The 21,369-nt window shown below is 38.6% G+C and overlaps 1 protein-coding gene across 1 annotated transcript in view; it reads right to left on the bottom strand.

Moving 5' to 3' along the window:
- The window catches only part of cobll1b (cordon-bleu WH2 repeat protein-like 1b), a 65,924-nt gene that overhangs the window by 11,145 nt on the left and 33,410 nt on the right, over window positions 1-21,369 (bottom strand). The window contains exons 3-9 of the mRNA XM_063006188.1: window positions 13,872-14,054; window positions 10,188-10,395; window positions 9,369-9,609; window positions 9,199-9,240; window positions 8,159-8,256; window positions 6,290-6,508; window positions 5,962-6,103 (exon numbers count right to left, since the gene is read on the bottom strand). Coding sequence (XP_062862258.1) covers window positions 5,962-6,103; window positions 6,290-6,508; window positions 8,159-8,256; window positions 9,199-9,240; window positions 9,369-9,609; window positions 10,188-10,395; window positions 13,872-14,054 — 1,133 coding nt within the window. The remainder of the gene's footprint in view (window positions 1-5,961; window positions 6,104-6,289; window positions 6,509-8,158; window positions 8,257-9,198; window positions 9,241-9,368; window positions 9,610-10,187; window positions 10,396-13,871; window positions 14,055-21,369) is intronic.

Here is a 21,369-nt window from a genome sequence, read left to right as displayed (position 1 = left end):
AGGTTTTTGGACAGACCACTATTTCAGTGCCCCAGAAAAAAAAAATGCACACAGTAAGTCCCTTCAAAATGAAGCTATTATGTCTGCAACAACTGAATCATCTAGTTTTACACATCACACAGATAATAAATACGTTTTTCCTCAACGCTTAGTAGTCAGTCTGAGCATGAGTTGATAAAAAGATCAGTATTCTCCTCTCCAGCAGTGTCCGCGAGCCGGTTACATAACAGACTAATGGGCCTAGTGCTAATATGAGAGAGAACCCGGCAGGCCTGAGCGCCGTATGAAACGACTCCTTAGAATGAGTGGATCACTCTTAATTAAGACGTCTCACTCCTCTCCACAGCCTGTGCTGCATTCAGCACTTCAAGGCGTGTCGCTGGGAACTGGAGAGCAGGACGAGAATTCAAAGAAAGAGCTTCTCTGTGCGTAGCGTCCTGTAATCTTTATCTCTGTGGAGTTGTGGAGTGTCATGGATACAGATAGAGGCAATCAGAAACCGGGATTTACTTTCTCTGGCCTCTCTCTCTCTCTCTCTCTCTCTCTCTCTCTCTCTCTCTCTCTCTCCACGCTTTCATTTTCCTTCTGCTCTTTCATGCTCTTGTCATTTCCTATCATGTACCTCATATATGTATCTTAATCCTTTTCTTTCTTAATCCTTCTTTTATCACCCCTCACACACACGCTCCATTTTTCAATGCCTTTATCCACGCCTCCGTCTCCTCTGCAAAGTCGATTATTGCTATCAGCGGGGGAACGAGGCAGTTCTGGAGAAACAGGCACTCAAAGTTCGCTTGCACTTTATTACCGAGACTTCAAAACATATTGCTGAAACACTATAAGACGTGTCAAACCCTGAGCCACTAACAAAAAGTTATTAAAAATTCAGAGCACAGATGTAGAGGAGTGATGTCTGGGAAAATCTAAAAGAAATTTGCAACAGCAATTTACTAGAAGGCAAACTGCACATTTGAAGAATGACTTTAGTAGCTGTATTTGTTTGTGTACTCTGTAAATGCTAACCTCTCTTTTAGCCTTTGGTTCACTTGTATTGGAAAACTTGGAAAAGCAGAATGGTGCATGTTTTATGAGAACATCTGCCACTCCACTGATGGATATTCAAGAAAACACAAAAACTTTCAAGCTGACAATAATGTCCTCTGAATTAAAACAAAACATGTGGCATTTATGTGTTTTTATCATTTTTACTGGGAGAAAACAGACAGAACAATAGAGAAATGCCCAAAATCATAGTAATAACCCCTGTGAAGCTCTTGTGGTGCATAATGCTAAAGCACTCCAACTTTAAACTTTTCCGGATAAATCACGTTATCATCTAAAAGACTCATGGATGGCTGGATGGACGGATGGATACATAATATAGACAAACCTATTCTAATATTTGATATGTACATATTTTCTATTTCAGCATGACCGTCGGTGGCTCGGTGGGTAGCACTGTCACCTCACAGCAAGAAGGTCCTGGGTTCGATCCCCAGGCGGGGCGGTCAGGGTCCTTTCTGTGTGGAGTTTGCATGTTCTCCCCGTGTCTGCGTGGGTTTCCTCCGGGAGCTCCGGTTTCCTCCCACAGTCCAAAAACATGCAGTCAGGTTAACTGGAGACACTGAATTGCCCTAGAGGTGAATGGGTGTGTGTATGTGTGTGTCTGCCCTGCAATGGACTGGCGCCCTGCAATGGACTGGCGCCCTGTCCAGGGTGTTACTGTGTGCCTTGCGCTCATTGAAAAGCTGGGATAGGCTTCAGCACAGATTAGATAAGCGGTTAAGGCAGTGAGTGAGTGAGCATGACCGTCCCCATGCTCGGTTTAAAGAAACTCCAGTGGCCTGCACAGAGCCCTGACATCATCCTCACTGAACAGCTTTGGAGTAAACTTGAACATTGATTGAGGCTTTCTTGACCAACATAAGTGCCCAGCTATACAAATGCTCCTTTGACTAAAAGGGTACAAATTCCCACAGACATGCTTTCAAAGTCTTGTGAGAAGCCTTTTTAGCAGAGTGGATGTTGTTATAGGTTAAAAAGATCAAATAGAGCTCACACTATCTTAATACTATTTGTTTTTAAAATGGGATGTCCAGCAAGTTCATGGTCATGTGTCCAAATACTTTTATTCATACAGTGTAGATGAATAGATAACGTTACAGTAGTCTAGCAGAGTGCCAGTTGGAAACATCAAATATGCTAAAATTGAGCTGCTTTACATTATCAAAAATGCTACAGCATATAATAACATTCTAGAAAATGTTATCATTCCAACAGTTTAAGGATGGCCCTGTCCTGTATATGCATGACAGAGAGAAGCGATTGGTTGTTGAATCATAATAATAATCATATATGGACACCAATGTATAAAATTAAGATATGCCAGTATGATATTGTCCTGATGACTTAATGACTTCAGATTGGATTAATAAAGCAGTTCTAGGATTTTTTTTTTTAGTTTAACGACTTACTTGCCATTAGATGCCATTATCACATGTGATGTTCACTCACTCACTGTCTTAACCGCTTATCCAATTATGTCGCACGGGCGGGGTGCTGGAGCCTATGCCAGCTTTTCAATGGGCGCAAGGCACACAGTAACACACACACACACACATTTACCTATACTGCAATTCAGTGTCTCCAATTAACTTGACTGCATGTTTTTGGACTGTGGGAGGAAACCGGAGCTCCCAGAGGAAACCCACACAGACACGGGGAGAACATGCAAACTCCACACAGAAAGGACCCGGACCGCCCCGCCTGGGGATCAAACCCAGGACCTTCTCGCTGTCAGGTGACAGTGCTACCCACTGAGCCACCGTGCCGCCCACATGTAATGTTCTCTAACAAAATTTTTAATATTTCATATTTAAACAACAACAGACAATTTTAGTGACTGAGGAAATCAAATCAAGAATAAAATCAACTTAGAGGTACATGCAACAACACGCTACAGAAGTATAGAAAGGCCATGAGTTATTATTCTTTTTATTTCATGATGTCAAGATAACAAAACTTGCTTTCTTGTGATTACAATTTGTCTGGTGATCTGTTCTGTTTTCATGAGATCATGACTTCTTTTTCCTGCATTCTCACGATAACAAGTGTTACTTAAACACCAGCAAAACTGGCAAATCTTATTAAGTGACGAGCGTTGATTTAGAAATGTTCTAGCACTGATAAACACACAGTTCTCTTCTCTAGTGTCAGTCCCTGATCAAAGTAAAAATTAATGCACAGATCCATGATGTGATTGATGTACAGAACAAAGTCAGCTGATGCATTTTATCACCAGAAAAGTTGTGATCACAGGTTATCTTGAACAATATAAAAAATAACACAGACAGGAGATAAACTGCAGATCTGTTATTATTCTGCCCTCTACTGGACAGCCTGCAAAACGCAAGAGAAAAAGGAACAGTGCAGATGGGACTAAACTTGGCCTAAATCTCCGGCTCAACATCAGTACTGGTTTTAGATTTGACGCATTTTCCAATCCACTGTTGTGTCTTTTGGATGGCACGGTGGCTCGATGGGTAGCACTGTCGCCTCACAGCAATAAAGTCCTGGGTTTCCTCTGGGAGCTCCGGTTTCCTCCCACAGTCCAAAAACATGCAGTCAGGTTAATTGGAGACACTAAATTGCCCTATAGGTGAATGTGTGTGTGTGTGTGTGTGTGTGTGTGTGTGTATGTGTGTCTGCCCTGTGATGACACACATACACACACACTGGTCCACTGGCGTTACTGTGTGCCTTGCGCCCATTGAAACCTGGGATAGGCTCCAGCACCACCACCCCCCCAGTGAGTGTCTTTTGCTAACACATAAAATATGAATATTTTTCTTTTCTTCATCCCATAGTGACCTGCATCATCATCAATGTTTTCTTTAAAAATTAAAATAGCTTTGAACAGCTTAAAATATGAATTTAATTTGAAGTGACTTGATTTTTTTTTTCTCTGGTGGAAAATGGAATGAAACGGACCTGCAGGTATTAGTAACAGATCTACACTACTAAACTACAATTCAATATAGCTCTTTCCACTGACCTCACCAAAGTCTGACATAGCCAATTAAATGACCTAACTGAAATAACAGGACTGCCTTTTTGTGAGAAAAGAAAATCCAGAATCCACAAATGTATGCTGTTAAAAATGCCATATCTTGAGTAGTTCTGTCTATAGGTATGACTTTACCCTGGTGGTTTACTAGTTTTGCTTGCACATTAATTGGTCAAACAATACAGATACAATATTCAGATCTAGAATACTCCCATAGCTTTATACATATGCGATTAATTAAACAAATTCAAAGTATTTTAGTTTAAATTGACCAAAACTTTAACTCACGTTAGCGTGAGTGTTAAAGCTAAGATTTCTCAACGTACCGTTATTTACATTTACATTTTCAGCATTTAGCAGACACTTTTAGCCAAAGCGACTTACAAAGTAAGCTGAACATGATGAGCAATTAAGGGTTAAGGGCCTTGTTTAGGGACCCAACAGTGGCAACTTGGGCTTGAACCAGCAACCTTCTGTTTACTAGTCCAGTACCTTAACCACTGAGATATCACTGGCCCTATGTATGTTATGTAATGTAAAAATGTAAAGTTTTGTATGTTTGTAAAACTATGTAAAGATTTGTTATGTTAGTTTATGTGCTTATGGACATGTTTATACGGAATGGTTGTTTCGTGTCGTGACCATTGTTTGTATGTTTTATTTCTTTCAGCTCTTACTGTGGTTTATTTTGTATGATTGCTCAGAAGGTTAAACGTTAGCATTCAAGGAGAAGCAATAAATGCAATTTATACCATCAGTCGAGACTCAAGCCATCATTTAAAGGGGGATGCTACACCACATGTTCATGGTGTAACAAAAGTCAATAGATTAGATATGAAAACAGTGACAGAAGCATGCAAATTATTTAACACATGTATGCATTCTCCTCCAAAAATGTATCAGACAAGTATGTGATTTATTATTATATTACCGGTCACCATGCACAAAGCTGTGACACAATTTTGTGCTGACCACCAAAATAAATAAATAATAATAACAAAAATTGCATTTACAACATCTTTGTACTTCAGTATCTTTGTACTTTAGGCCTAGTATTTAGAACTAGGTTCACGCATTAGTGTGGCTTACAAGACCTGCTTTACTTTTGCAGTTTAGCTGAAAAAATAAGGTTGAAAACAGCTGGATTAAAACATCCATTACATTAAACGTTTCGAAGAGTACAAAACGTAAAATGTTTGTAATGTCATAATTACACCACTAGAGGTCAGAATTTACAGCGTCCTGTGACCACTGATGAAGGTCTAGAAGATGACCAACTCAAACAGCAGCAATAGATGAGCGATCGTCTCTGACTTTACATCTACAAGGTGGACCAACTAGGTAGGAGTGTCTAATAGAGTGGACAGTGAGTGGACACGGTATTTAAAAACTCCAGCAGCGCTGCTGTGTCTGATCCACTCATACCAGCACAACACACACTAACACACCACCACCATGTCAGTGTCACTGCAGTGCTGAGAATGATCCACCATCTAAATAATACCTGCTCTGTAGTGGTCCTGACCATTGAAGAACAGGGTGAAAGCAGGTTAAAAAGGTATGTAGAGAAACAGATGGACTACAGTCAGTAATTGTAGAACTACAAAGTGCTTCTATATGGTAAATAGAGCTGATAAAAAACAGTGAGTGTAGAAACAAGGAGGTGGTTTTAATGTTATGGCTGATAAGTGTAAATCTGTATAGCATTTAAAATGCTGATAAGTTGGTGACAGTAATATTTATTGTTGGGTAAAAGTCAGAAAAGATAAAAAAAGGTGTGTTAATTAGTCAATGAGCTAGACAGTATCTAAGCTAAATTAAGCACAAGGATTGGTGATGAGTCTGTATATTTACATCTCTAAGTGTTTACTAGCTGCCAAATGCTGCAGACTGACCTGTTGTAGATGATGTGTCCTGCATTTTTACATCCTGGGTCAGTGACAGGTTGTCAGCGGAGGTTGGGGGTGGAGGAGCCCTCCTTTTAATGCTTTTTAGAGATGACTCAGAGGACAAGCTTCGACTCAGCCCTCTTCTGACCTTTAAAAAGCAAAGTTACACCAACTGTTAGCTGCAGAAATTCTAATAAAACATAATTTCACATAATAGCATTGTCAGTTTCAAATGACATTTTTTTACTTTCTGCAATACCAATAACCGATTCAGCTGAGCGTTTGTTTAGGTAAATGTAAACCTTAAGGAAAGGCTAAAGTAAGCACGACATACCTGGTTGCCATCAGATTGACTGGCTGTTTGAGAGTTGCTGTGCTGATGGTTAAGGTCAGGAGGCCTCATGTTAGGGGGCAGAGGGGCCCGTTTCTTCTTCGGCATGTCTGCAGGCATAGTGTTTGAGTCGTACGGTGGGGAATGCACGTTTATAGCACTCATGCTCATCGGCCTGGCTCTCCTGTTGATCGGGGACGCTGGTGCGCTCACTGTGGAAGCCTTCAGGAAAGAACAGAACAGCACATATTTCCTCACCTTCACACAGGAATGAGCCAATCACAAGTTCCAACACTTGAATGGCAGGTGCACTTTTGAGATTTAGCCAGTCCAGAGTCGGCCAGATTTCAGATTTGTGTACAAGGACAAGCATGACCACTGACCAATAAAATAGCTTTGGACTTGCCCATGCAAAGTTTAAAGAGCACCCAAAGCAAACATTTACTCCCTCAGCCATGAACTCCCTGCAGCAGCAAACAAATTAGCTGTGCACAGGACTTTCAAAATGCTGTTTAAACTGCTGCTTTCTCTTTCAATGGACTTCATTTTAGCAGAAATTTAAGGTGGTCTTACCTCATAAACATGATAATAACTACAGTATATGGATAGGTACTGGGACACCCCTTCTCATTCATGTATTCATGTACTTCAGCCACAACAATTGCTAAAAGAAGTAATAAATCAATTACACAACTTAAATTATATGCTTCCAACTTTGCAGCAACAGTTTAGGAAAGGCCCTTTCCTGTTCCAGCATGACTGTGCCCCTGTGCACGAAACAAGGTCATAATAACATGAAAAGCTCGGTTTAAAGAAATTACAGTGTCCTGACAAGAGCCCTAACCTCAGCTCCACTGAACAACTTTGGAATGAACTGGAACATCAATTCAGGCTTTCTTGACCAACAAAAGTGCCCAGCCATACAAATGCTCCTTGACTGAATAGGCACAAATCCCCACAGACATACTAGAAGAGTGACTGTTGTTATAGCTGAAAAGGTCACATAGCTGTCACTCTGATTTAATACCATTTGCTTTTGAAACGAGATGTCTAACAAGCTCATGGTCAGGTGTCCGAATACTTACAGCCATATAGTGTACTTCAATATGTTTCTTTTTTAAATTTGATACTTAAGGAGAAAAAACAATAGATCTATGCAAATTCCTCTTGCATCCCAAAATAACGGCCTGTCTGTGTGCTTAAAATAAAGCACAACACCCAATATTTTATCTGGGTCCCAAACCTAATAATTGCACTACAAGTACTTTATTTACACTTGTGACATGATATAGTACACTGTGCAACCTTTCCTTTACAGCATTTAGCAGATACTTTTATTCAGAGCAACTTAAGGTCAACAAAGTAAAAGATAAAAGACACACAAATATTTGCAGTTCGCAATGGAGTAAATGGACAGAACAGGGATAGTACAGAACTGAGAGCTGCTAGTGGACGCTTTTATCCAAAGCAACTTACAGTACTGTGACAGTATATTGTCTAAGCAATTCAGGGTTAAGGGTGTTGCTCAAGGGTCCAACAGTGGCAACCTGGCAGAGGTTCATGTTTTAGTTACAAAATATAACCTGCAGGGCGACGCCTACATAATTGGCTGCACAGTGAACTACATGGTATAGAAACTATTATGCTTTATCAAATATATTGATCAGGGGTAACGAACAGGAAACTATTTGGGATTTAACCAACAACACGCAACTAGTGTCAAAACAGTAGAGTAAATGACAAAAAGGTCATAGATCAGATACTGTTGTTGTGCTTAATTTTAAATGGAAAATTACTCAAATTATGTTTTCAAATTTGTCTTAAATGTGTTTAAATCTGATGTGCAATGTAATGAATTAAGGCAACACCCACCCGTTCCAGTTTCTTCTTACTCCCTCGTTTAAACATGCCAAACAGTCCTTTATTCTCTTTTTCTTTCTGGAGTTTGTCCTTGCCGGGTTGAATTATATCTGTTGGCCAAACATACAAGATGTCAGTCTTTGTTTTGGAAATATAGGCTCATAGTAGAAATCAGGCTGCACAACAATAATGACCCCTAAATAATCCTTATCCTATGTCCGCTAATAGTATGTTTCTTTGAGTGTTTTGACAGAAGTTCTACAAACAGGCAAATAAAAAAAGCTTAAATGCACCCGGGTATCGTTTCTAGAACTGTACCAAAGAACAGCCAAGTGATGTTGGCAAAGTGTCATTTAAAATACCAGTCCAGGTGGTCCAATAGCTGATCAACTGGGTTGAGGTTTGTTGACTTGCAAAGTTTTATACTCTTTTCATATAATTCTGTGACTCCCTGTGCCCTGTGAATAGGAGATGGGGGCATTCTCATTCTTAAAGGTGCATCACCCTATAAGTACAATAATGTTTCATTATGTTGATTAGGTAATCATGAAGGATCACTGTGAATTGATTTAGAGTGTTTTTTGTCTTTAAGGGGGTTTAGCGGGCTCTAGCCATGGCAGCAAAAATCCCCCAGCATAAAAACACCACCACAGTCATTGTAGAGGCCAAAATTTCAGCCAGTACCATTCTCTTGGTGTACAATGCACATGCACTATTTTACATGTACTACTTTAAATTACTAGCTAGTTAAAAAGTCATCATGGCTAAAGCTTCTATTACCTAAGCCACCATAAATGTAAACGTTTTAGTCTGATCAGGGTTTTGTATATGGCACAGAGAGAATGATAGGAATGTAATTTCAGCTGCAGTCTGACAAATAATATTGGTCAAATTAATGCATAAAGGCATAAAACAATCGCAATGTACGTATAGCAGAATTATCACAATTAAATACCTATTTTTGTTCCTCCTGTGTATTTTAAATTGTATGTTAATAATGACTTCAATAATCTCCTAAAATAAAGTGAAATGAGTGTAACAGTGATTGTTACCTGAATGAGTCGGTGATGGAGGGAAGTTTGTTGGACTATTAACTGTTTAAAAGGATCAAAGATAAAGAATACTCAGTTAATAACATGCTGTGACTGTTAACTGTGGTGTAAAAATAATGCAGCCAAGGCTGCCTGAATTAGTATGTTATTATTGTTGTTGCTGTTGTTACCCCGTGTGTCTCTGGCGTAGAGCTCCCTGGGGCCGAGGTCACTAAGGCGGAGGTCGTTGAGGCAGCAGTTGAGGTCCAGAGGCTCCTCTGAGTTTATGGTTCGCAGCAACACAGTATTCTGCACCTCGAATTCACATTTCTCACATATCGCAGGTAGCAACTCTCGCAGAGGGACTTGTGGGTTCACTCGCAAAAACGTCTTCTGGGTCCTTTTATAATTTATTACCAGACGCACTGTAGCCTGAGGAAAGATAAAGATGATCAAATATAAACAAAAGGTATTTTCTATTAAACTCTGGACACCTGAACAAGTCATGCAACCAAAGAAAAATACACTCGCTCACTTATTCACTTTCTTAATCGCTTATCCAGTTAGGGTCTCAGGGGGTGCTGGAGCCTATCCCAGCTTTTCAATGGGCACAAGGCACACAGTAACACCCTGGACGGGGTGCCAGTCCATCGCAGGGCAGACACACATACACACACACACACACATTCATGTATAGGGCAATTCAGTGTCTCCAATTAACCTGACTGCATGTTTTTGGACTGTGGGAGGAAACCGGAGCTCCCAGAGGAAACCCATGCAGACACGGGGAGAACATGCAAACTCCGCACAGAAAGGACCCGGACCATCCCACCTGGGGATCGAACCCTGGACCTTCTTGCTATTATATATCCAAGTGTTTATAGATCTGTTTTTATTGAGAGTACATAAAGCATTTTCTCAGTTTTAGGATTAACATATCCAGATTTCTGTCATTTTAAATAACATGGAATTTAATTAAATATTATATAAATAAGGTCCAAGAGCATTACCTCTGGCATCTGTGGTCCAGTCTTCTTGTTCTTGTCCTCCATGCCTTTGGGCTTGAGCAGAACCTTCTCAGCCTCCAGCGCTCCGATAAGAGAGTTGGGTTTAAACTTAATGTGTTTTTTGTTGGCAGAGACCAGCTCAATGGTGTAGCCTGATGGGTTCAGATGGTACTTTGCACACAACATAACTAGCAGGTCCATCACAGGCTCGCTGCAAACAGATATGCATATATGAGAGATTAGACATGAAGACTCTTAAACACGACAAGAGAAATCTAATATTCTCAGATTTATATAGAAATTCTCATTTAATATAGAAAAGTATCTTAGTATGTAATGATAATAAAAAGCAAGTAAGCACATTTTAAATTAACCTATCATTTGTACAAAAGTAAAGCACATTTAAGGTGCATTTGATCTACTCATCAGAAGCTTGTTTATCAATCAATTTACAGTCATTGTTCACCTCTTATAAATATGGCCATAGTTGTTATGTTGATCATATGATTTGCAATAAAACAAACATATTAAATACCTTAAAAATGCAAAATAGAGGCAGTGGTCTCAGACTTTTGACCCTGTTGTATTTGTTTAAGTATTTTGGAAAGTGGACAGTGACAGTCACAATTATGTCAGATAACCATGATTATGTCAGACAAATGCAGTTACCTCAACTCATTATTTTGCCACAAGACTTGTTACCACGAACATCATGGTGATCAGTGTTAAGTCAAATATTGGATAAGATAATTGCATACACTGATTAGCCATAACATTAAAACCACCTCCTTGTTTCTACACTCCATTTTATCAGCTCCACTTACTATATAGAAGGACTTTGTAGATCTTCAATTACTGACTGTAGTCCATCTGTTTCTCTAAATACTGTTTTAGCCTGCTTTCACCCTGTTCTTCAATGGTCAGGACCCCCACAGGGCAGGTATTATTTAGGTGGTGGATCATTCTCAGCACTGCAGTGACAATGACATGGTGGTGGTGTGTTAGTGTGTGTTGTGCTGGTATGAGTGGATCAGACACATCAGCGCTGCTGTAGTTTTTAAATACCGTGTCCACTCACTGTTCACTTACCATTAAAGAACAGCAGGAAAGGGGGCTAACAAAGCATGCAGAGAAACAGATGGACTACAGTCAGTAATTGTAGAACTACAAAGTGCTCCTATATGGTAAGTGGAGCTGATAAAATGGACAGTGAGTGTAGAAACGAGGTGGTTTTAATGTTATGGCTGACCAGTGTATACAGTAGAGTACATTTAGACTATAGTATGATAGCTCTGAAATGAATAATTGGATATAGTAGTATGTGTAGTATGTGTCCAACCCAACTGTGCTAACATGACTATAACACAGTAATCATTGCAGTCCCACCATGGCATACAGCATGACGATCTGTGAAAAGCCAATTACTGAATACAGAATACGTCAAGCCTACAACACATGCATACAGTACAGTACAAGGTGGACATTTTTCTACTGAACTTAGCAAAATTATGAACAAGTATTGCAGTGTGATCATTTGCATGAGTTATAATGTGGCAGTTGAAAAATCCAAATGCTATGAAGCCTCTGGGTTTTAATCAAATTAAAATGTTCTATTTATCCCAGTTAAAACTGCAAATGAAATAACTATCTGAACACATATAACATTGCAAGTTATAAATACTTTTCAGTATGCCTATACTTTTATTTCATAATATATACAATAATTCAGTCATGTTATTTACCTAACAGGACTGTCGAAATTTTGCTGTTAAATAGATATTTGGATATACAAGTGCAAGTTTTCCTTCATAGGAATGCTATGCAGACTGCAAAAGATGAAGGAATGCTTTGCCGTCATGCAACTTGCACAAGTGTGGAAAATCCTTTAGTGACACAGAATTAGCTACACAACAATTTCCAACAGCTTCTGGAATGCCAAGATCAGACAGCTTTGGAAATATGCACCCGCTACAGTTTAATCCAGATTAAAAAATGAGGTTGAGAACGTTATCGGATTTCAATGCAGAAAAGTGGGGTGGAAATTAATACCTAATCCCTTTATAATAAACTCTTTTAAAAAGCTGTAAAGTTATCTGGAAAATTTGCAGCTGCCCGTCTGTACCCAGCAGTGCCATTAGCTGGCAGAAATGAAAGCTTTACAGTGCGTCTTAAACATGTAAAAAGCAGATCTAAAGAACTTGTTGCAGCTTATATACAGACTGAGCTGCAGTTTTACACTTTTTAAACACTGGGCTTTGTCCTCAAGACTGTATTACAGAGAACAGACATGAACAGCACTCTGCTTAAAATCATTTTCATTTTCCATCTGAGTCCCACTAAAGCAGAAAGCAGCACCACCCATCTGAATGAGTAAAGCTGCAATTTCAGCTGCTTCAGCAGTGATGTAATGCACTTATGACATTAATGACCTGGCCTGCACCACTTATGTCCCTCAAATCAAAGCCCGGCTTACATCACGCCGAATTAAAGGGCTCTATAATTCTACACCCATAACATTATGCACAGGACATGATTAAGCACAGGACAGCCATTAATATTTATGTCAGCAAAATGTGAGTGGGTGAAAGACGAGATTGACTTCAGACTCACTGACTTCATCTAAGATTAGTGGATAACTCAGTCATTAATTACTGTAGCAGCCTGGTTAGTCTGCATTAATCCTACAACACAAACCAAAGCAAACCAATTCTCCCAGTACTGGTTGAGTATTTACCGTGTACTGTTTCTTAACTAAAGATCATTGAAGGATGTGTGTGTTAGTTACAGCCTTTCACGGTCAGGAGTGGAGGTCTGCAGAAGTAGTGAAATACAATCAGGTAGTTGGATACAACTACATTGGGAAAATTAATAATAGAAAGTGATAGATTGTCACCATGTCCAGGGTATTCCTGCCTTGCACTCTGTGTTTCCTATATACTGCTGCAAGCCTGACCAGAATAAAAAGGAATAAATTAAATCAATGTCTGAATCAATGAGTCTGAGCCATATTATTTTGGGGATTTGAAGACAATTTTATAGAGAAATTGATTAAAATTAAACAAAAAAGCAATGCAATATTTACTATTTACTAAGTACTATTTTATTATAGTGTGGTTTCAGAATTTTTCTATCAGTTCTGTTTTTTAAACATATTTTCATTCATGCTTATAAGTAGATATTTTTGTCCATGCAAGTCAAAATAGGGAGCAGAAATGCACAGTATTACAATAATTACCTAAGGCCATGACAGTTGAGGAGCCAGGTAACTTGGGTTCAAGCCTCACCTCCACCCACTGTCTGTGAGAAATCTGGCATGTCTTTTATCATGTCAGTTTCATAATCTCTGAGTACTACGATTTTCACTACATTCTAAAAAGATTCAGTAGGTGAATGAGCTGCTCTGAATTGCACATAGGTGTGAGTAAATAATCTGAATGTGTTTAGACTACCACTATGTCAACATGTATTCTTGCCCTGCTCCCAGGGTTTCTGTGTGATATGAAATGTGCAAGAGGATTCTTATCTAGTTATTTTTAAATGCGAGTAACAACAGACAGACAGATTTTTACAAAATGATATTGTTCAAGTAATGCACAACTTACTAGAATAGATTTATCATGATACTAATACCATAATCGTTGAATTATCCACCCTTACCAACTGTGCACACACATATGGAAAACTCACCTGCCATGCACTGTCATGCTTTTCTCCACTCCTTCAGGCAGCACCACCATCAGTGCAAGCTCCTGCTCTAAAGGACTTTTCTCCTGCTCCATGGCTGTGTTGGGAAACACAGGAACTCCTGATGAAACAGCTGGACCATGCAGCGCCACTGGAGGAGAGGGTGCCTTGCTTTTAAATGACCTTCTGCAAAAGACAGAGAATGAAGAAACTGGTCAGTTTGGTCAGAGCATAAAGAGAACAGGGACAGACTGTTGTTTTAGGACACATAATTGTCATGGAATGGTTAGCGCCTCATGCCCGCAACACATTTGAAACGTTGAGACAGAGATGTGTTTATTTCTGTGTTCCATCACATACGTTTGGGAACTGAGGACACTGATTGTTGCAGTTTTGCAAGTAGAATTTCTGTCCTCTCTTGAAGGTCATTAAGGGTCAATATACTGGGAATGAGAAACATTGCACAGTAACAACTACCCTCAGACAGACAGATAGCTTGTGGCATAATAGGATCTGATTTAATGTCATGTTTCTAAAATACGACCAGTGTTTTGTCTGACTGATGCTCAAGGTCTGTGTGTAGCACGCTGCTGTTATCCAGCTTCTAGTATATAATTCTTAGTTATTATTTTAATCATTATTTAAATAATTATTTAATTTAATTATTATTGTTGTTTTAGTATTATTATTTTCATTATTATTATAACTATTAGTGTTATTATTTTAGTGTTTTATTAAAAATATTTTAATGTTTTACATAGTCTTTTTACATCTTTTTTTTATAGATTTTAATAGAAAGTATGTGTTTATATATTTTTCCTTTATACATTCTTATAGAATTATTATGCATTTCACACCAAATGAATAGGACTAAATGCATTTGCAATGAATGCAATGAAGGAATTACTCAAGCAGATCTACTGCCAGATAAATACTAGGTGATATTTAGCAAGGCAAAGTGAATTACTTTTAGAGATGTAACAATACACTATTCAATATCAACAGTAGCAAAATACGTACATGTTGTGTGTAGTGAACTATTTAGAATGTAGCCTTTAAACTTTTCTTTATATGTATGGAATGATCAGAACATCTGCCTGGATCTACCAACAATAATGTAGAAGCAATCAGCACCAAATATTTTTTTATCTGATTCCAATTCCCAGTGCCACAACTGTAAAATGTATCAGCAAGTTAAGAGCCAAGCAGTAACATGCAGTGACCTTTTCAGTCATGCAGCTTCTTTTCCTGTATCTCATTATTGTGACCTCTGGTGTATAAAACATATGGAATAGAATAAGTAAACATATGTATCCTATACTACCAGTCCCTATACGTTATTTTGCTTTTTGATGCCTCATGTCACAATTTATTATTACAGCTTATTATAATGTCATAAAATGTTGCATAGACTTAAAAAAATCTTTAAAAAAGGTTTGATGAATGCATGTTACAGTTTTCTCTCCTGACCCATGGCCTTATGCTGCAAATTTATACAGGAAACAAACTACTGTCTGTCCCTTGTGTGAACACATGGTGAGACCGCCGCAGTAAAAGTATTACAAAGCCCTTACAAATTTACCAGTTTTACCATCAGGGAGTCTTTTTAGTTGGGGTCCCTCCATAAAATATACATAGTAGTAATGACAGGCTGTGTAACTGGTGGCAGCACAATAACACAAGTTTACACTATTAGAAACAGTACATACAGTATATACTGGTTCTTTGACGGATTTTTACAAATAGAAACATGTTGGGCTCATGGTTAAGCGCAAATAAATTGAGTTGGTTCCATTCTCATGAAAATCACACTAATTAGACTCAATTGTGTGTGAAATTTGCTAAACGTGATCTGTTAAATGATTTAGTAAGGCAGTCCTGATCCACTTAGACCAAAGTCACAAGACATCTACATAAAGAGACTAACTGATAAAGACTGATTAAGACAGTTAAAGGGAATAGATGAAAACATAAAGACCAAGACCAAAGCAAACCTCTGCAATGAGAAAAAAAAACCCATAATGTTAGTAATTCTCTGCATCATTCACGACTGCGTGATTTAATGTGGGTTAATACTAAATGAGACCTTACTGGTGCCCCACTGGTCTTACATCACCCAGTGACACAACCCTCTGTACTGCTGTAATATTTGGGTAAGAGGTTGAACGTTTTAGAATCCCTGTGGACTATCAAATGCGGATTAAATATCCAAATAACTTAAACAGGACAATCCTGCGGAACAGAGAGAATTGATTCAATTTCATAAGCACACTGAGGATTTTGCAGCATATGGTTGGTATAACTGCTATCCCATAAAACCTAGTAACTTGTCAGTAGTGTAGGCCTCAAATCTACAATAAATACCCGGGGGGTGCTGGTACATGTTCACATACAAAAACAAATGTGTGTGTATTTCTTGGCATTTTAATTTCTCAGCTGGAGTCCAACATATACCATACATAGGTCATTTCAGGGTCATTCTGTTCCAAAGCCACAGATGTTTAATTCTCAGTATACGGTTCTGTAAAATAACTACCGCTGTTGATTGGGAGCTGTACTGTCATCTGTACTGACCATTTGAAAAATAAAAACATCCAGCAGTGCAATCTTCCTAAACAAATGATGAGATGCGTCACACTGTTGAGTTCAATAACTTAATATGACACCTTTGTAGCAACTCTAGATTCATTATTTATCTTTTTTTAGTGGCCGCTTTATCCTGATCAGGGATGTAAGTTCAGAACCACCTGGAAACACAGGGCACAATCCATCACCTGACATGACACGCTCACCCACTTACTTAAATCTAGGTGGAGTTTAGATTAGCCAACTACTTGCCTTCATTCACTGACTTACTCAAACCCTGGGGGCCAGTTCAGAGTGGTCATTTACATTTTCATTTGCTGCATTTAGCAGACACTTTTTATCCAAAACAATCAATCATGACCGAATACAATTTGAGCAATTGAGAATTAAGGGCCTTGCTCAGGTGTTTAAAAATGTCAACATTGCAAACTCCTGAGGAACCGTGACTATTAGCAAGGTATAAACACAGAAAAGCAGAGCCTGTGTGGTTCCCCCACTACCTGCTGCTCCACCATGTCAACCATTCAATATCTTTTAGCAAGTGTTTGTTCTGCAAAAGATCACACAGCTAGAACCCCTGATATAGTGAAGTTGAAATGTCTGTGAGCAACAACAACTTAGCCATGAAGCGGCAGGCCAGACAAACTCACAGAACAGAACCACTAAGTCCTAAAGCTTAAGATGCTCTTCTACAGAACTTTGTGGTTTTAATCAAGGTCTGGCTAACTTGCTGCCTCAGTGTTGCCTCACAGCAAAAAGGACCTGGGTTCGATCCAGTCCAAAGACATGCAGTCAGGCTAACTGGAGTAATTTGTGATGGATTAGCGACTTGTCCTTTACTTTTTACCAATCACACCCAACACAACCCTGACCAGGATAAAGCATCAATAAAACAGACAATGAATGAATGAAAAAATCAAGACCAACTACAAGCCAAGTTCTATTTTGTCAACATTAGGGCCCAACTTAATGTTGCTAATGTGTTTGATGTTATTGGTGTGATGTCTGGGTGTTGGGTAACCCTGTAACAGTACCTCCAACATAGACTTTAGTCCAGCACAGTGGATATCATTGAATTCCATGAATTTTTGCTTGATTTAGTGAACTCCCTGTACAGCCTTACACAGAATCCTCCCCTAAGAAATAAACATCCTCCTGCTGGGACAGTACGCCCCTAAAACCTGTATATGTTTGGGCTGCGTGTTATCTTTAATTTGACTACTGCTGATTAAGGAGAAAACTGAGGCAAGTGTTTTGTAAAGGATAATCAGCAGTTCAGCAGGCACATTACCACCTTTATATAGCAAAGATCTCAACTAAACAGACTTACACTGAGACTCACAACACATCTGTAAGATTTTCACTGATTTATTTTAAGTTTCTTAGTATACAAACAGAAATGACACACGATGAATGTCTTCAGCAGCTAATTTCTGCAAAATGACACTCTTTAGGATTGTGAAAGATAAAACTAACCTAACCTGTAATCCATGGATTCCTTAGAACACATTTTATTGTTATGGAGACACAGAAACTGGCTCCTCCTGATAAATGAAAGTATTCTTGTGAATTTACCAGTTTACTGGCTAAGCTTTGTTTTCATAAATGTATTGTAAAATAAGATTACGAATAACATATGACCTCTTCAGTGGCACAGAATTACACAGTTGCGGTCAAAATTGTATGCTTGCTTGTCAGAAATGTGCTATACGGTCATTTCAAAATCAAAGTCATAAGGTTAGTCCTCCCTCATGCAGATATAACAGCTTCCACTATTTCTGAAAGGCTGGAATAGTGAGATTTTGGAGTCTGTAGGAATTTGTGCCCATTCTATTAAAAGAAAATCTGTAAGATCAGACACTATTGTTGAACAAGAAGTCCTGGCTCACAGTCAACATTCTAATTCATCCCAAAGGCATTCAGTGGTCATCAGACCATGTCTTTTTAGACCTCACCGTGAATATTGGGACACAGCCATGTTAGGATCAGAAAGAGAATTTACTAATCTACATTGGAGCCTTTTTTAATATATAATTGATTTAATACTGTACATGTGTTATTAATAAGCATGAAGGAAACATAAACTCAATCAGTAGAATGTGTGTCTACATACATTTGGGCATGTAGTGTTTGCTACATTTAGGACAAACCGTAATTGTGCATTCATTTCGTAAACTAAGAGTATATACACCGATCAGCCATAACATTAAAACCACCTCCTTGTTTCTACACTCACTGTCCATTTTATCAGCTCCACTTACCATATAGGAGCACTCTGTAGTTCTACAATTACTGACTGTTACTCTTTCTTCAATGGCCAGGACCACCACAGAGCAGGTATTATTTGGGTTGTGGATCATTTTCAGTATTGCACTGACAATGACATGGTGGTGGTGTGTTAGTGTGTGTTGTGCTGGTATGTGGTTAATGCCCTGTCCAGCATATATTAGTTTGCAGACCCACCTAATCAGCATAAAGATTTTAAATCTACTTTTGAACACCCACAAAATTACCCACCTAATAGTGCCTTGTTAGTGTAAACATATCTGTTCTTTCAAATAATATGCAAATGTCAGCTCATACAATGCTCCTTTCAAATCCCATCATGATTAATCAACAATAATCAGCCTTAAACAGCAGTGAAAATCGCTCTTACTCAAGTAAAAAGAAAAGCTACAACTTGATGAAAAGTGGTGCTGCATGATGAGTGTTTATTTTTTAGAAATACCTCTGAATAACATGGAAGCTTCCCAGTATTGTTTGCTAAATGAGCTGAGTTTGTTTGGTGAGAGCGCTCTGTTTACCCTCCTGGCTCTAATATTCAGATGGGCGGGTAGCACGGTGTACTTGTGATGAGTCGCCTCACATAAAGCCCTGTTTGCACACAATAGCACTGGCACGGTGCTTTCAACACCTGACATGTTCAAGCCTGACCTGCCAGAGGCTTTATTCTCCTCCTCCAACCATGTTATGCCAAGATTTGAATACCGCTCACTTGGTAATCAACGGCACACCTAACTTCACGCTAATCAGGACATTCAAAACCTAACTGAAACAACAGCAAATTACACTGCAATATCTGGAAGTTATTTTTGTCAAATAAGTTAAGTATTTTTAATAAGTTCATCAAAATGGCTTGTGCATATGAAGTATGTTTACTAATTACACAAATAACCTAATTAAATAAGTGAAGAAACATAACAACTACAGATAACAGCTGATCTCCTGATTAATATGATGAAATATAGCGAGATTATTATAATATAACAGTGATGACAACACTCTCGTTCACAAGGGGTCAATGAATGTTTTAATATAAAGTAATGTAACTCAGATGCCTTCAAAGTGACCAGATCCTAACCCAACTAAACATGAAGGCCTGTCATAGTTATTCTTCTATCTCCTGCTTGTAATTACTCACTTACTGTCTTAACCGCTTATCCAATTAGGGTCACAGGGGGGTGCTGGAGCCTATCCCAGCTTTTCAATGGGCGCAAGGCACACAGTAACACCCTGGACGTGGCATCAGTCCATCGCAGGGCAGACACACATACACACACCCATTATTCTATAGGGCAATTCAGTGTCTTCAAATAACCTGACTGCATGTTTTTGGACTGTGGGAGGAAACCGGAGCTCCCGGAGAAAACACATGCAGACACGGGGAGAACATGCAAACTCTGCACAGAAAAGACACAGACCGCTTCGCCTGGGGATCGAACCCATGACCTTCTTGCTGTGAGACGACAGTGCTACCCACTGAGCCACCGTGCCGCCCTGCTTGTAATTATTTAAACTAAATTGAATTATTTAAGATAACTGAAGTCAGTTATTTGATTTCACTTGCATGAATTAAATGTACATGGTATATGGACAAATGTGTGCATACACCTGTCTATGAAATTGTTGGACATCCGATTTCAAAATTTTGAAGAATAAAATTCATTTATATAATTGATATATGAATGAAACTGGACCTGCCATGACCCTGACCAGGTTAGAAACAAAAAACAGAAACAATTAATCATCAATGAAAACTGTGACAGGCTCCTACAACACGTCATTCATTAACAGTAATAAAACTATAGGTAAATAGTTTTTATCCTATTAGTACAGCCTGATGTCATTTAAGTAATTCTGGTATTTTCTGATAGCACGGCACTTAACGTAGACCATTTAGGCCATATTTACAAGGTGAGATCATGCAGTGTCAAAAGTTCCCTAATGTGACCGCACTGTTTCATTAACTAAAGAAAAACCTAATAACACAAACAGCACCTGGACTGTCTAATACTTTAGTTTAGCTTCAGGGGAAGAGCGTAAAAGCTGATTTGAAATGTTAAAACATTTTAACTCTAAAGATGTCAGAAAGCTTGAGATTAAATAAAGGTTTAATACCAAGGAGATAAATCTGTTAATAAGTGATTTTTTTTTTTGTTTGTTTCAGCTGATGCTCCATTAAATATCCAGAGCAGTTGGTTTTACTCTAAGGGATCAAAAGGCGTACTGATAATCCATTTAACAGGAATTCTATAGTTAGCATATATTAAAAAATCTACATCTCTGAAAAACACGAATCTGCAATTTGCTAATTCCCTTAAACCTTTATTTACCTGCCAGTCCAAAGTACAAAGCAAATACTTTCAGTGTTTTTACTGACCAACTTTATTGAATTTTGTAAATCCAAACAAATGTTAAACCTGATGCCCGTAACACACTAAGAATTGGGACAGAGATTAAATAAGATTAAAAGGTTTACAGAATATTTAAACTACAGTTCTGAAACATTGAATAGGTGTAAGTATCATGATTGGACTCCTGGTGGATTCTAATTTAATACCAAGTCTTTGCAGATTCTTATAGTTCACCACTTTGTGCCAAACTGAGAGATAATTGTCAATCAAATCAAAAGGTA

The sequence above is a fragment of the Trichomycterus rosablanca genome, chromosome 12, assembly GCF_030014385.1.
Source record: "Trichomycterus rosablanca isolate fTriRos1 chromosome 12, fTriRos1.hap1, whole genome shotgun sequence".
Taxonomy (NCBI): domain Eukaryota; kingdom Metazoa; phylum Chordata; class Actinopteri; order Siluriformes; family Trichomycteridae; genus Trichomycterus; species Trichomycterus rosablanca.
This window is presented reverse-complemented; position numbering and strand designations above follow the sequence as displayed.